This window comes from Ceratotherium simum, chromosome 5 (genome assembly GCF_057802395.1).
Source record: "Ceratotherium simum simum isolate JZ-2026a chromosome 5, ASM5780239v1, whole genome shotgun sequence".
Lineage (NCBI taxonomy): Eukaryota > Metazoa > Chordata > Mammalia > Perissodactyla > Rhinocerotidae > Ceratotherium > Ceratotherium simum.
This window is the reverse complement of record NC_141904.1, coordinates 41,922,515-41,938,111: the sequence shown is the minus strand read 5'-3', so window position 1 is coordinate 41,938,111 and position 15,597 is coordinate 41,922,515. Positions and strand designations below refer to the sequence as shown.

The window sequence follows — 15,597 nt, the reverse complement described above, 5'->3', positions numbered from 1 at the left end:
TTGCTTTTAAACTTTTTATCTTGTGCAAAGGAAGAAGAAAAAAATCAAAACACTCATCCTTGAGTTCCTTTCTACTGTTCTTTTATTGGACATTCTGTCCCGGAAGGGTGGGACATCATCTTACGTATATCTGCCCACTGGGCCTTGCTTGCCTTTGCATGGCACTTGCCTGTTGACGAAGGCACTTTCCTCTATAACTGTGTTCGTATTTCTTTGCTTTTGTTGCAGGCAACATTTAAGGGCTGGATGGAAATTATGTACGCAGCTGTTGATTCCACAAAGGTGAGCTTCTGTTCCACCATGTTCTACAGTGCTAGGGTCAAATATCACGACTATATGGACAATCCAGAACTTCCTGCCTCATAGTTCCGGTGGCCAGAGTTCTTTGCCTTGTTTTCCTTGAGACGAACACGGTGAAGTAGGCATAAAAAGGGTTATTATTCGTCTTGCCATGAGTATTACATCCTAATGTGCTCCAAAGTCCAGTTATCTTCCTCCATAGTGACCAAAGAGAAGCCACTCATATAGGAGATGGAGCCAGAAACAACAGAATCACAGGATGCCTTGATTTTCCTCTCCTACCTCTTCTCCAAATAGGTGGACCGGCAGAAGCCAAATTTCAAAGGGTACTTGCCCTTGACTGGGAAAACCTTAAGACTGGACTAGGTCTGAACAAGAGTGAATATCCCATGGCTCCAGGCTTCCCAGAGGCTAAAGGGGTTTCTGATGATTGTCAACTGTTAAATTGTGGTTAAATAAAAGTAATCATGGACTCCCAAAGTTGGGAGAATACTCAGCAATCTAGTCTATTTCTATTTCCCAGTTGAAAAAATTGAGGAATAGAAAGGAAGAGTGTTGCCCAAAGCCAAAGCATGAGCAAATGGTTGAATCAAGAATGGAAGCAACATTGTTTATTTTTTCCATTTCATCACACGTGTGTTGTTCTGTTTGAGAGTGCAGATTTGACGCATGGCACATAGTAGGTGTTCCACACATGTGAGTCGGTAGCAGCAGTAGAGGTGGTATGAGTAGTGTTATAATAGTAGTAGAGACCATTTATAACAAAGGAAATGTTTTAAAATATTAATGTGCTCATTTTTTTTGTCTGTTTGAGTACCTGACCTTCACCCTAGTTCACCTTAGGCATCCATCTGCCTTGAAGTGGAAATGGGGGATGGGAAGGAAATCTTATGCAGATGTATGATAGAAGGGGTATGTGGCTTACATATGTTCCCTCAGTGAATGATAGGTGGGTGGAGGTGTGTGGAGAGGTGCCTGTCCTGATGCTTGTCCTGTGACATTCTAGCTGGTGGGTGCTGGCTTCTAGCATGATGGCCCTTGTCTGTGTAGCCACAGAGCATCCTGCTGGTCTCAAATATTGAAGCTGTGACTGGTGAAACCATGGGTCTTTCTCCCCTCTCAACTCCTCCTGGCCTCAAACACTGACTCTCTGCCATATCCTCCACGTGGTCTCTGGCCCAGAAGTCTACTCCCATTGCTTGCTACGAAGCCCACCATGGCAGGCCCATGGCTATCAATCCCATGTCCAAGCCACAGGAGAACTGAAAAAGGTTTGAGAGACCTCTCTCTGTCTGATTATACTACTCCAGCCTCTTAAGTATCCCAGGCCTTCCCAGTAGCAGTTTCCTCTTAGAAAAATACAGAAGTTGAACCAGAACATCCTCTTTGCCCTCCAGGTTCCCCTCAATTTACTGGGCCCCAAGTCCCTTCTCCAAACCCAAAGAGGGAGAATCAGGACACACATCTCATTGCTCTGATGTTCTCTGTCTCTCTATTTCTTTTTCTGACAATTCTCTAGGTACAAATGGGGTGAGCTTTTGTTCTTTCCTCTTTCTATCTGAACCTCCCTTTGCAAGACTACCAGCCCACTGCATAATCTTATTTTAAATGTCAGATGCTGAATATTAATTCTTTCTTTCCATTGTATTGTTTCTGTACTAATGCCTACCCTTGATTCCAACAAGCGGATGCCTCAAGCCAACTGGGACTAAGGTCAGGTACTCTTCCAGGCAAAAGAGAAAAATAATATTTTCAAATATTTACTTCCATTACACTAGTCTATTTGGTGGTTGTTGAATAACAAATATCAGAAATATATCCAACAGATGACAGAGCTATCAGCACTCATAGCTATATCTTTGAATGTGATCGGGGGAAAGATAAGAGAAATCCTCCTGCCACCTATCCCCAAACTGCATAAAGCCGATGACAATGTGAAGAACTTAGAGGAAAGGAATCTCCAATGCTTTGGGTCACACCTTGAGCTGGGGGAGCTTGGTTGTAGTCCATTTGTGTCCATTCTGAAGCTTGATTATTCATTCCTTCATTCACTCAATCATTCATTCATTCAATGTGTACTGAGAATCTACATGTCCCAAGGTACACTAGGCACTAGGAATTCAAGAGTGACAGGACATAAACACAGACTAAATACAACAGTGGGCTCTGTATGAGGATATAGTTGTGCAACGACAGTTGCTAGTCAGTAACCTCTGCCTGAGGTGAACACGCCCCTTCTCTGGTAGCCTCATCTGCAGTCTGGCTCCCTCCAGTTAGGTGTCCATATAAACATCCTAGAGACCTTTTCAAAGGATACATGTGATCATGCCACTCCTATCTCTTACAACCCCTCCACGATTCTTCATTGCTGGTAGAAAAAGCCTAACCGTCTTGCCACAACCCCTCCCCACTGCATGGTACCACTCAAGCTGCACTAGGGGAAACTGAAATAGGGGCTCCCTGCAGGGGCCATGACTGTCTGGAGGAGGCTGAGTAGTTAATGCTGCTGCTGAGAAACACTTTGGTCTTCTAGATAAGACAGTTAAGATGGCTTATATTTTTCTCCAGTAATTGTTTTTTTCTCTCATTTAAAAATCCCTAACAGGAAGATGAACAGCCAAAGTTTGAGGACAACAAATACATGTACCTTTACTTCGTAGTTTTTATCATCTTTGGTTCATTCTTTACTCTGAATCTCTTTATTGGTGTTATTATTGACAACTTCAACCAACAGCAGAAAAAGATAAGTATTGGGGTTGTCCTGATTTGGTATTTTCACCTCTCTTCTCCAACGGGCTTGAATGGAACATAATTCTGGTCTAGACTGTTGTGCAAAGTAGCCTTTATCATCTGCCTAAGAACAAAGAGGAAGCCACTTGGAGAAGATTCTTAAAGATATGGCTGAAAAGAGACTGAAAACAGCTGGGTTTTATTAAATCATTGTTTTTACTCTCCAGTCTACCTTCTTAAAAAAAGGACATTGTTGAATCTCAATAGAAAAACAGCTACCAGGATTAGTATGTATGACACTATAGTCATCTTTTAGTAACTTTTCAAGTGTAACTTGTTATCCAGGATAAAAAGAATAAACTCTCCTATTTCAGCAAACTTGTGTTCTGGCTCTCAACACCCAAGTCTCAGCAGATTTATTGAATTTACTTGGAAAGACGATGATTGGGGAAGAGGCAGGTTTTTTAGGGATATTTTTTTGCCATGCACTGTAATAAACAGATGTTTATTTTTCTGATTCTATGATCCATAGGAACTTGGTAGTAAATGTGGGAAATAGAGGAAGATTAAAAAGAAAATTTAAATCACCCCTAAGGTGGCCACCAAATGATAACCCTGTTAGATTAAGCCTCATCTTTATGGTACATTCTCTTCCAGTTACTTTGTAACTGTGTATTCTTTTTACACGGATGAGATTACGCAATATTTTTAATTTTTTAGCTTCCTCTCCTCTCCACTAGTTATGAGCCCATGTCATGAAATCATCTTTGTTATCAGAATTTTCAGGGCTGAATTACATCCCATCTTATGGATAGATCATAATTTATGCTAATCATCCTCCTCTCTTTTGGACATTTAGGTCTTTTCTAAATTTCCTGCTCTTCTGAAACAATCATGAACATTCTTGAAATTCTCTCTGTGTGTCTGTGATTATTTCCTCAGGAGAAGTTCCTAGAATTTAAGATATTAAAGATATATTGCTAAAATGCTGTGCTAGGTACTCTCCTTTTGCAACATACGAAAATGCCTGTTTACTCTGTTTTTATCATTTTGATTTTTATAATTTTTTATTATCTTTTCTAGCTCGATGGGTAAAAGTGTTTATCTCATTGTTTTATATTCATTTATGTGATCATTTGTGAGGTTATATACTTTTTCACAGGTTGATTGATGGCCATACATATTTCTCCCTTAAGAATTATCTGTTTAAGGGCCAGCCCTGTGGCGCAGCGGTTAAGTGTGCGCTCTCCACTTCAGCGGCCTGGGGTTCGCAGGTTCAGATCCCAGGTGCGCACTGACAAACTACTTGTCAAGCCATGCTGTGGCGGCATCCCATATAAAGTAGAGGAAGATGGGCCCGGATGTTAGCCCAGGGCCAGTCTTCCTCAGCAAAAAAGAGGAGTTTTGGCATTGGATGTTAGCTCAGGGCTGGTCTTCCTCACACACACACAAAAAATTATTATATATTTATAGCCCTTGTCTCTTTTAAAATTGATTGTCACCTTTTTCTTATATTTTTATACAATAAGCCCAATTTATGCCTTGCCTCCTATATTTTTGTAATGACATTTTTGACTTACAGACGTTTAGCATTTTTTTGGAGTCAAACTCCCAATCTTGTCCTTTTTGGCTTCTTCTCTTGCATTTATGAACTGACAGCATTTCTCAATCCTAAAATCAGATAACTAAATATTCACCTTTGGTTTTCCTAGTTGTTTTGTGGCTCTTTTTTATTTTTCTGTTAGACTCTTGTAATTCATCCAAAATGTATCTTGATACTGATTAGCCTTTTTAGTGTCTGCTGGGAGAGTCATTCACCGTCCTTATGCAGCTGTGTTGCTGCTGTTACTTTGGAGTGTGCTATGTAGTCACCTCTGTAATATGCAGCTTGATTGCAATCAATACCTGCAATTTGGATGTCAGGCCTTGTGATTTTAGATTTAAGCTGACATTTGAAATCACTGTTTTGATCAGTCCCTAGCATTTTTGTTTTGTTTTGTTTTACTTTTTACTACAGAAAATTTCAAACATGCACAAGAGTATTCTAAGATGAACCAAAATACCTATCACCCAGCACAAAAATTATTGAATTAAGAACATCCTTGTGCCATCTATGCCCTTACCCAATCCTGCCACCAGATTTTTTTTATAGAGCCAATCACAGGCATCATATCATTTCATCCACAGATATTTCAGAACATATCTCTTTTTAAACATACCACAATTCCATTGTCCCATCTAAAAAGTTTAACATGAATCCTTTAAATTTATCAGAACCCAACCAATGTTCAGATTTCCTCGTCTTTCATTTTCTTATATTTATTTATTCATTCTTTGGTTGATTGATTGATTGATATTAAAGTTTATTTCTTTTCAAATCAGAATTCAAATTAGGTCCTCCCATTTGACGACATCTTTGCTCTCTGGAATGACAAGATGTTCCAGGCCTAAGTCATACCCTTCCTGCCCCAGATCTGGAATCAGCCTTTTCTCTAAGGAGTGCTGGTTTTGTTGCAGGAGGTGGTGTTCCAAGACCACAATCTGGAATGCTCATTGTTCTTGCTTCTAGCCATTTAGCTAGAGCCATTCTAGCTCTAGTGGACAGAGCTACTTCAAATTTCGGACTACAATGAAATATATATATGTGGAAATACACTGATCATTCAAATTCAGGACTACAGGGTTTTTACTTAATCTCTTCTCTGATACATTTGTATCTGCTCTCTTCTACACTGAGAAACCTGATTCTCACAGGCACAGCAGATGATAGCATTAAAATTTTCTGTAATTACTCGTTTTCTTTATCTCACAAGTCACGTATAGGGCAGTCTCAGAGCAACAGTATTAATACTATCATGATGCATATGATTACTAAAGACACTTGTGTCTGCCAGGCATCCTGAAACAGCCTGGTTAACTTCTAGGGCTGTTTTTTTTTTAATGCAGTACAATATACATAACATAAAATTTACCATCTTAACCATTTTTAGTGTACAGTGGTGATATGAAGTACATTCATAATGTTGTGCAACCATCACCACCATCCATCTCCATAACTCTTTTCATCTTATAAAACTGAAACTCTATACCCGTTAAACAATAACTCCTCATTCCCTCTTACCCCAGCCCCTGGCAACCACCATTCTACTTTCTGTCTCCATGACTTTGACTACTCTAAGTACCTCAAATAAGTGGAATCATACAGTATGTGTCTTTTTGTGACTGGCTTATTTCATTTAGCATAACGTCCTCAAGTTTCATCCATGTTGTAGCATATTGCAGAATTTCCTTCCTTTTTAAGGCTGAATAATATTCCATTGTGTGTATATAACACATTTTGTTCATCCATTCATCTGTTAATGGACACTTGGTTTGCTTCCACATTTTAGCTATTGTGAATAAAGTTGCTATGAACATGGGTGTGCAAATAGCTCTTCGAGACCTGCTTTCACTTCTTTTAGGTATATACCCAGAGGTGGAATTACTGGATCATATGGTAATACAATTTTTAATTTTTTGAGAAACCACCATACTATTTTCCACAGGTGCTGTACCATTTTACATTTCCACCAATGGTATATGAAGGTTCTGATTTCTCTACTCCTCACCAACAATTGTTTTCTGTTGTTTTTTATTTTTTTTAAGTTTTTTGGGGGGTGGGTGGTGAGGAAGTTTGGCCCTAAGCTAACACCTGTTGCCAATCTTCCTCTTTTTGCTGAGGAAGATTAGCCCTGAGCTAACATGTGTGCCCATCTTCCTCTATTTTGTATATGGGATGCCACCACAGCATGGCTTAATGAGCGGTGCTTTGGTCTGTGCCCGGGATCTGAACCTGTGAACTTTGGGCTGCTGAAGCGGAGTGCATGGACTTAACCTCTATGCCACTGGGCTGGCCCCGTTTTCTGTTTTTTTGATAGTAGCCATCCTAATGGGTGTGAGGTGGTATCTCATTTTGTTTTGATTTGCATTTGCCTAATGATTAGTGATGTTGAGCATTTTTTCATGTGTTTATTGGCCATTTGTGTATCTTCTTTGGAGAAATGTCTATTCAAGTCCTTTGCCCATTTTTGAGTCAGGTTGTTTGATTTTTTGTTGTTGTTGTTAAGTTTTAGGTGTTCTCTGTGTATTCTGGATATTAATCTCTTATCAGATAGATGATTTGCAAATATTTTTTCCCATTCTGTGGGTTGCCTTTTTACTCCATTGATAGTGTCTTCTGATATGCAGAAGTTTTAAATTTTTATGAAGTCCAATTTGTCTATTTTTTCTTTTGTTACCTGTGTCTTTGGTGTGATATCCAAGAAATCATTGCCAAATCCAATGTCGTGAAGCTTTTGTCCTATGTTTTCTTCTAAGAGTTTTATTGTTTTAGATCTTACATTTATGTCTTTGATCCATTTTGAGCTGATTTTTGTAACTGTTGTTAGGTAAGGATTCAACTTCATTCTTTTGCATGTGGATACCCTGTTTTCCCAGCATTGTTTGTTGAAAAGACTGTCTTAGGGCTGTATACTCTGGGCCCATACTGGTGGTGTAAATTCAAACCCCACACCCTCATCAAGGCAGGCCTGGATTCACAAATTATCAGGGAAGACTGGCTTTTTACCTATGGTACACACTGAGATAGTTTCCTAGTTGTCTTCCATTGCCAACGGGCAGTTTCTGTTGTCTTATTCACCCTTCCATTGGCAGCACTTGGAGATTCCTCCCTTCATGCAGGGACCATGGCGAAAGCCCGCCACCTTTTTCCGTGACCTCCTTGTGATTATTCAAGCCCACGATTCTAGTTTTTACAGAGATTAGCAAATGCTCTTAGGCCAACCATGGCTTCAGGGCTAATTTACAACTCTGTCTCTTCATTTTCAGACCCTGGAGATTTTCCTTACTTTTGTGCAAGTTCAGTTACACATTTAAAAGGAATTCTGTTCTATCTTATTCAGCATTTATGCATATTTTACCCTCCCAAATTTCCAGAAATGAAAATCCTAGTTCATTTTTTCTATTTTTTCTTGCTCAGTAGTGAAAACATTTAAAGATTTTTTTTTTTAAGAATAGCTCTGAACAGATTTTATGAAATTTTATTAGTAGTGATATATGTATTCATTTATTTAGGAGAATTTTAATTGCCACTTTTTAGATTTTCTTGTTTAAATTTTTGTTACTAATTTCTATTTTTGTTGCATTGTGGTTTGATTTATGCAACCTGAAATACATTCAATTTTTGTAAAGATTCATTTGTGGATGTTTACAGAGAATTTGTAATCTTTGTTTATGTTATAAAAAGGGAAATATAACTGATAAAAGTAACATTTCTCCCTTCTTCCTTAATTTAAACCCTATTTCCTTTCAGCCCTCCCCTAGAGTTCAGCCTCGTTTGCTTCCCATTGGAATGTTAGGAATTGTTGATAGAAATGTAATATAACTTAAACTGTTTCTGAAAATTCAGAACTTGTTTCCAAAAAACTGCTAATAATAATTAGCTCTCATTTTCTCTATATACTTAGGTGGCCAAGACATTTTTATGACAGAAGAACAGAAGAAATACTATAATGCAATGAAAAAATTAGGATCCAAAAAACCTCAGAAGCCCATTCCAAGGCCTCTGGTGAGAGAAATTGATTGATTCTAAGTACACAGATCCATTAATGGTCGTGAGGAACTCAAATGTCTGCAATGCTATTCTCCTTTATTTTTTTAATTTACAGACACTATCTAAGAACTCAATAAAAACCTAGATACACTGGTGTATGACTCAAGTCCTTAGGAAAATTAGACATTCAAATTCAATAGTGAGAACTTTGGCAACGACTTTAATTTGCTTGTTAGTGAGCGCACAATAAGTGCTTAGTATACACTCATTGCAATCATCTGAACTTAGCAGTGTTTTAACTTAATCTTGACCAATTTTTAATGTATTTATAATATATTTTACCAACTTTTTCTGGTGTGAAGTTGAGGTCGTGCATACTCACTTCCACTTCACAAGTGTTTATGATACTTTCTGTATCAGGCGCTGACGAACTTTTTCTGTAAAAGGTCAGATGATAAATATTTAGGCTTTGCAGGCCATATAGTCTCTGCTTCTGCCACTCAACTCTGTGGCTGTAACACAAAAGCAGCCACAGACAACATAGAACAAATCTACATGGCTGTGTTCCAGTATAACTTGTTTTATAGACACTAAAATTTGGATTTCATATGATTTTCATATGTGAAAATTTTATTCCTCTTTTGAGTTTTCCCCAAACATTTAAGAATGTAAAACCCATTCTGAGCTCATGGGCTAAGCAAAAACAGGCAGTGGGCTAAATTTGGTCTACAGGCCATAGTTTGCTGTCCCCTGTTCTCTATGAATCCTGCTTTCCCAGGTACTACAGGGCAAGATAGAAGCGGCACCTGCCGCTGTTCTGTGTTTGCAGTCTAATTGAGGAGCTGGGGTTTGAGAGCGTTAGATGATAAAGTACTACAACAGGCACAGTTGGTAGCTCTGACAAGTGAGTTTGAAGGCTTTCAATGCAGAGGGTGAGTGGGAACTGAGGAGTCTGGGAAATCAGGATGGAAGAAGGGCTGGATATTTAAAGCATGTAGAGGATTTGGAGATTTTTATTTGAACCTCAGACCCAAAATTATCAAAGGTACATTTAATTTACTGCTATTCCAAGCACTCAGAATAGAGCCTGGCACTAAGTGTGTTCTTCGTGATTATTTGTTGAATGAAAGAATATGTTTTAGGGCACAGACAGAGTCCATCCCACTAGGGTTAAATATTTGTGTTGCACTAAAAATGTCTGTGAATTTCAGGGTCAAGTGTTTAGAACTTACACAATGAAGAATTTTTTGACCAAGAGGTTAATGATAAAATTATATTTGGGGAGGTTTAATCTGTCAACAGTATGTGGAACTTCAGTTTACGTAAGTCAAATCTAGCTTTTAAGTACCAATCTCACTTTCTAGTACTAGTTTCACTTTGAAGTTCTTATTTGAACTTGAGCCAACAAAAAAGACAAAGAGAATTTTCGTTACATGTGCATGCTATGCAACCACTGACTCAATACCAGTTGGTCCCCGATTTGGAATTAACTAAAAGACTAATGAGACACAATATGTTCCCACCTATTTACTAGTTTATTTCATGAAGGGTATGAAGCTAACAATGCAGCACACAGCCAAACAGAAGTTGCAATGATGCAGATGCAGCTTCTAGGCCTCTCCGCTACACTGGCTATGCTAGGCTGTAAGAGATGACTTTGAAGAAAGCACGGACTGCTTTACTGCAAGGAAGCTGCCACCTCCATTCCTTAACTATCTTTTATAGCATGTTTATCACATGGCTTATCTGGGTGTAGGGGCCATGCCACAGCCCTCCCCGTGTGGCCACAGCTCACCAATCAAGGCTTCACAATAAGTGATTCCAGCAACCACGTACGATCTCACCAATGAACGCTGCACATTTATCTTAACTTCTGTATTCCAGAGAGCAGTGTTGCATGAGATAAATCCCACATCATATCCCCAGATGTCCCTGAGTTTGAGCTAAGACTTCAAATCAGCTCTTAGCCGGTTACTCACAACTTTACCTCCCCACAAATTTTTTTTAATCTCTAAAATCTAAATATTATCTTTTGACCTTTGGAACAAATGAAGAGCAATTTCATAGGGGGGAAAATACAGCTGTTTTAACCTGAGCAGTGGTGCATGTCATTTCTAGCAGTAAAGCAAGGGATCTCAAATCATTTTTGATTCTTCCTGAAGCATCCCCACATTACTTCATTACTGGGTTTAAAAATCATACTGACGTATAGGAGTCACTATACATTCTAAAGTGACATAGAATGTTTTTTGACCATCTGCCACTTTAGTAACTTACACTCTCAATCTCCTCCATTTGTTTAAATATTAGAGTTGAACTATAAGGCCAATGCTTACCCTCCTTCACATTTATTCTCACCCCTCTTTCTTCTTCCCTGGAGAGCACCCGTAAAAGTATCTTTTCTCTAGCTTCTTTCTGACTTCCCAGATGCATTCTCACAAAGGAAGTGCATTTGACTTTCAAGTTTCTCCTCCAGAATCCTTGATAAAAGCTTGAGGGCTCCTGGTGCAAAGTTTGAAAGATACCAACTTAAATGTAGTATCCCTCCAATGCTGTCCCTACCCTCTTTCTTCTCATTCCCCTTGCTCTCCTGAGTGATATCATTCACTCTCATGGTTTCAATTCACATCAGTATTGATGCCATTGAACTCCACATTTGCATTCAGCTCTGCAGCTGAGCTCCAAACCCACACCTCTACATGCCCGTGGCCCCTGGTTGCCCCATTGGCACCTCAAACTCAATGTGCTCAGGACAGGTTTTATCATCTCCCTCCAAAACTCCTCATCCTCTGTTCTCTGGCTGGTTGAATGGCTCCACCAACCAGAAATGATAGCTACAGCCTTAACTTTCCCATAGCCTCCGTTCAAACGCTCTCTGACTCGTCCTGTTTCTACCTCCGTATTAGCTCTTAAACCTAAATGCTTATGTCTTTCTCCACTGTTACCACCACGAACCAACATCATCTTATGCCTAGGTTACCAGAACAGAAGCCTGGGGTTCTAAAGTTGAATTCTTAGGGGTCTATGAGTTCTCTAAAAAGAATAGAGTATGTACATTTTGATTAGGTGATGATATAATAGAAAATAATCTAATGTATTCATATATTGTAAAAAAAAAAAAAGTACAGTCAAGAATGCCATACAATATCAGTGACTGAGTTTGTGTTTAAGAACAGTTTCCCACTAAGTAAAGAACAAAGTAGTGCTTCACAGCAGTTAGATTAAAGAAAATAGTGGAATAATTGAGTCATTTCAACGCGCGTGGTAGATTAGGCATGCAAACTTGAGTTAGAACCTGTACCAGAGCAATTAGCACATGCTCACTTTGTGAGCAGTATGGCCATCTATGTACAAACCAATATACAAGTTCACTATCAGTAATAATATGATGTGATCAGTTTTTCTGTTTCTGTTTTTAGTAATCATTGGATCAGAATCCCATTTATCTAGTTTTATCTTCAAGTGAACAAGAATTACAAAATTGGCATTCAAGAATTGCTTGAATACAGAGTTTTGGTTAAGTATAAGGTCTGATTATTCTAAACTGACAAATGGAGACTTGGATATGATAATTCCATTTTGTCCCACATAATTATGTGAGCAGGTATTCTCTGCACTAGTGTTATTGAAGTCAAAATACAGAAACAGATGAAATATAGAGACCAAAGTTCATCTTTTTATTATTAGATCCAACATGAGCTGTTTTATTTCAGCAAAACGACATCATCCATCACATCAAAGTTATGTTGTTAGTAAAAAATTTATTTAAATTTTTTTGTTTTAAAATGGAATTAAAGCTATAAGCCTACAACTTAAAACCAGTTATCTAATTAAATTTAAATGAAAGTATATATACAAGAATTTCTTGCCCTTTAAAAAGGGTCTGTGCATTTTTCAAGAAACTGCTTTAATTGTGAGAGAGGACAAATTGTGTTGTATGTGCTTTTTTTATATATGTGATTTTATTTTTACAACTCAAAATGATCTATGATTCGTTTTTTTCTCTCTCAGAACAAATGCCAGGGTCTTGTGTTTGACCTAGTCACAAACCAGGTCTTTGACATCGTCATCATCATCCTCATTTTCCTCAACATGGTTACCATGATGGCAGAATCACACGACCAGTCCAAAGACACAACACTCATCCTCGAGCGTCTCAACCTGGCCTTTGTGGTCATCTTTACCATTGAGTGTCTCATCAAAATCTTTGCTTTGAGGCAATACTACTTCACCAATGGCTGGAATTTATTTGATTGTGTGATTGTGGTCCTTTCTATTGTTAGTAAGTAAAATTGGCAGCCAGAGGGGATTTAATCTGAGAGTCAGAAGTAAATTTGTAAGTCTTATCATTTGGAAGTATGTCCAAACAGTCCACAAAGCAATAAATTAGGCTTAATGTGGTTTCTGAAAAAATAGACAATTGTACTAATGCTGTTCTCTACTGGGCAGTTGCTAGGAGATACAGAGTAATTTCCATTCCCCTGACTGTCTACACAATTGAGATAGAGACTTAAATAATTATGTGGATCATTTATTCAATGGAGATAGACAAAATTAAGACGACTTAAAGTTTTTGTGGGAGTACCTCATTTACCCAGGTAATTAAGTCAAAGTTCTACCTTTTCCTGTACACCTATAAGCCCTAATGAGCATTTTATAGTTTTAAAGATTTGGTATTTAGTTCCTGTGTTTTTCCTCAGTTCAAAATCTATGTGGATGTCAGATCACTTCCTGTGCAGGGCCTCCCTGGCCCAACCTAGACTGGGCTTCCAAGAGTGTGTCATAAGGACAAGCAGTGCTTTCTTTTTATTCTGTATCTGTGGTTAACTTAACCACAGTGTGAACTACACTTGTCTCTACTGCTTGAACCCCATTCAACAACCAACTTTACTCTATAATCGGTATATTTTTCCTAACCATAGGCAGGATTAGCTATAAGCTTTATGGAAGAAGAAAGGGAAAGAAAAGAGTTATTGCCATATATCTTTTTATAAAACACACCAACTTGGAAATTAAATTCTTCATGGCTAAACCATCAGAGTTTACTCTGGGTTTTTGAAGTCTGTTTTTAACTAAACCGATAATTTGACTTTTTATAATTGTGTAAAATTGCCCAGAGGCCCTTCTCATAGTTCGAAAAGCAGTGAAGACAATGAAAACTGATTTCTCAAGTGGAACCTTTTGTGTTGTCTCAGAAAGGATGCATTAAACAGATAAGTTAGATCAAAATATCTTGGTTCTTGTCACTACAGCAGCAATTCAGAGAGCAAGAAAATGACACAGTTCATAGTCTGTTCTGATATCTAAGCCATGAAGTTTACATAGATAAAGTTTAGCAATAGATCCTTCCATGTGCTTACAGTTAAATAGACCTTTAATCTTTATTAGTCAATTCCAATCAGAAGTCCTGGTGAAATTGACAGCAGCAGTAAAGTTAGAAAATGGTGGTAGGGTGAGTCTGAGGCAGCCCTCTGAGAGCTTAAAGAGCCCTTCCTCCAATATGCAGAGAGCAGCTCATTCATTCCACTATTTATTGAACTCCTTCCAGGCAGTGCCAGGCATTGTACAGTTTGTGGAAATATCTCTGATTTCTGCCCTTTGAACAGCTGCTAGGCAATTGCAGTTACACTGCAGAGTGCTGTAGAGTATTTTGCTCCAATGGATGAGAAAATCCACACATTGAGCCAAATTCTACTCTCCAATATGGGCAGCATTTTATATGGCTTTGCCAGGAGGTCTGCCATCCAACACTTAGCCTCTGTACTTTCCCAAGCTCTTTCCTAAGCTTTTAGAGAAATACAAAATGAGTGTGAGTCAAAGTGAATCTCTCTCTGGGAGTTAACAATCCAGTTCAGATATTAGGACTTACTCACCTTAAAGAGTTAGATAAAGGCGAAGAAATTAGTTGAACACCAAATCACATGGTACACAAAAGAACTGAGTTCAGAGAAAGAACAGATTACTGTGGACTTGATTATTGAAAGAAATATTCATGGAGGAGGTGGGCCTTAAAGGATGGACCTCCTCCAGTTGTTGCTGAATTGGTAGTTAATAAATTCCACGTCTCACCAGGGTTGGCTGCCCAATTAACATATGAACTAAACTTCTTTGGTACAATTGGGCAGTCGGTGAAGTACTTTATCAACTAGTCCTCTTTAGTCATCAGGTGATGGCAGATAGTTTTGGCTGCTCACCACCCCTAATGACTTAGAGGAAGAACAAGGTCATGTCTACACGAGGCAAGCATGTTTCAGCCATTCTATATATTTGGACCAAAATGTGAATTCTTTTAAATCCTGCAGAGCAGGCAATGAGAGAAGAGGGTGACATTTTGGGCCAAATATTCAGCTGTTTGCAGAAACTTCTGCTTGAGATGCCATTTCTGGGGAGGCTACAGCACCAGAAAAAATATCTCCAGTTTAGTCCCTTAAGCTTTTTGAGTTTGGATTTCAGAAGTCCTTGGAATGAACATATTGACAAATAAGAATGATCTATGACACATTTAGCCCAGAGATGAGCAACCCAACACCACTATCTTCCTGCAGCTGTGTCCTCATCTGTAGCAGGCTGTGTTCAAATTCCTCTAAACACATAAGAACCTGTCCCTTTAAGGAACTTTAGGGTCCGAGTTCTACAATTTCCACTGACAGCTCAGGCTCAAGCCAATCTTCAGTAGCAGAAATTTTCTCCTTACACTCTAATCAAAAAGACTCCATCTGTAGTTCATCTGTTTTCCATTCTATGTATCCAATCTATGTGCAAAACTATTATATTTGTTTACCCCATGAGTGACTTTAAATACCCAATATAGATAATGTTCATGAGATAACTTACAAAAAAGTCTTTCATAAACTGCATTCTCTTTCCTTTCCTTGGGTGTCTTCAATATTTTAGATATCCTATCCCCTCTAACGTTCCATCTAAGATTGTATGGCCCTTGCAAATTATTTCCCAAGTTAAGGCACAGAGAGATGTTT

The 15,597-nt window shown here is 38.5% G+C and overlaps 1 protein-coding gene across 3 annotated transcripts in view; it reads left to right on the top strand.

Moving 5' to 3' along the window:
* SCN11A (sodium voltage-gated channel alpha subunit 11) overlaps positions 1-15,597 on the top strand; it is a 74,796-nt gene that overhangs the window by 58,017 nt on the left and 1,182 nt on the right. For all 3 annotated transcript variants that reach the window (XM_087431722.1, XM_004419958.1, XM_087431721.1), the window contains exons 22-25: positions 229-282; positions 2,906-3,047; positions 8,535-8,635; positions 12,632-12,902. In XM_087431722.1, the coding sequence (XP_087287848.1) occupies positions 229-282; positions 2,906-3,047; positions 8,535-8,635; positions 12,632-12,902 (568 nt within the window). The remainder of the gene's footprint in view (positions 1-228; positions 283-2,905; positions 3,048-8,534; positions 8,636-12,631; positions 12,903-15,597) is intronic.